Source organism: Emiliania huxleyi (assembly GCF_000372725.1).
Source record: "Emiliania huxleyi CCMP1516 unplaced genomic scaffold EMIHUscaffold_10162, whole genome shotgun sequence".
NCBI lineage: Eukaryota > Haptophyta > Isochrysidales > Noelaerhabdaceae > Emiliania > Emiliania huxleyi.
Window position 1 is genome coordinate 1 of NW_005202328.1, and position 1,124 is coordinate 1,124.

General features: G+C 71.0%; 1 protein-coding gene across 1 annotated transcript; it reads left to right on the forward strand.

The window, feature by feature from the left end:
• Positions 1–520: 520 nt before the first annotated feature.
• Positions 521–985, forward strand: EMIHUDRAFT_125495 (hypothetical protein; the record flags this gene model as incomplete). The annotated part of the gene is made up of 1 exon (XM_005793315.1): positions 521–985. A coding segment is annotated over one exon (465 nt), but the record flags the coding sequence as incomplete, so codon positions are not given.
• Between the last annotated feature and the right edge of the window lie 139 nt (positions 986–1,124).

Genomic DNA, 1,124 nt, shown 5'->3' on the forward strand with positions numbered 1-1,124 from the left:
CTTAATGTTTGGCGACTCGAACCCGTGAAGCTTCCCCGTGCGCGGGTTACCCCGCACACGGGTCAGCCTGCCAGCCACGTGTCCACGCAAGCGTGGTCCGCGCGCATGGCATACAGGCGTCCGCCAGACAGCGCAGAGGCTAGGCGACCGGGGAAGGACTAGCTCAAGGGCAACACAGCGTCACCAGCCGTTGGCGCGCAGAACCAGTCTGCGGCCCCCGGTTGGGACGAGTGCGCGACGCGGACGAACCGCTCAATGTGGCCGGCAGCTCGCGCTGCCGGCGGGGTTGGTTGGGGAGAACCGGCACGGGGAAAGCCGGCCTCCCCGTGTCCCCCGCGTGTGTGTGTGTGGACTTGTCACTTGAGCCTCTATGATTCGTAGACCATCTGCGCAGCGCCTCGGAGAGGCGCGCAGGGGGGGGCCCGGCGCACCTGATTTCTTCTTTTACGGATTCCAAAAACATCTGCCGGCGACGCGGCCGGCCTCTCCACGCCGCCTCTCCAGCCTCTCCACTACAACCATGGGTGGCGGTAACGCTCAAAAGTCCGCCATGGCGCGGCAAAAGAACGCCGAGAAGGCCGCCAAGGAGGGCCAGGGCGGAGGAGGCGCCGCCGGCATGAAGGCGCGGTCTGCCGACTCCTCGGTGCATGCAGCCGCCATCGCCGAGCGGAGTGCTCTGCAGGCACAGCGGGAGGAGCGCGAGCGGCTCAAGAAGGAGAAGGAGGCGGCGGCGGAAAGGAAGGCCAAGAAGCTCGCCGCCAGCGACGGCAAGGGAGCCCTCGGTGGCGACGACGCGGCGGCCGCCAAAAAGAAGAAGGCGGCGGCCGCAGCCGCCGCCCTTGCGGCGGCGGGCGGGGCTCCGGCCCCGAAGAAGAAGAAGGAGCCCAAGGCGGCGGCGGCGGCGGCGGCGGATGAGGCCGCCCCGGCCCCCCCCGGCGAGGTCGAGGAGGTTGCCGAGCCCGAGGTGGACGCCGACGGAAAGCCGGTCCGAGTCTTTCACGAGGCGCGGGGCAGCAGACCGCTGGTTCCCCTCCCCCCCCCCCTCCCCCCCCCCCCCCCCTCTCCCCCCTCAAACACCCCTCTGCCCCGGCCCCACCCCGGCGCGCACGCGCGGCCGAGCGCGG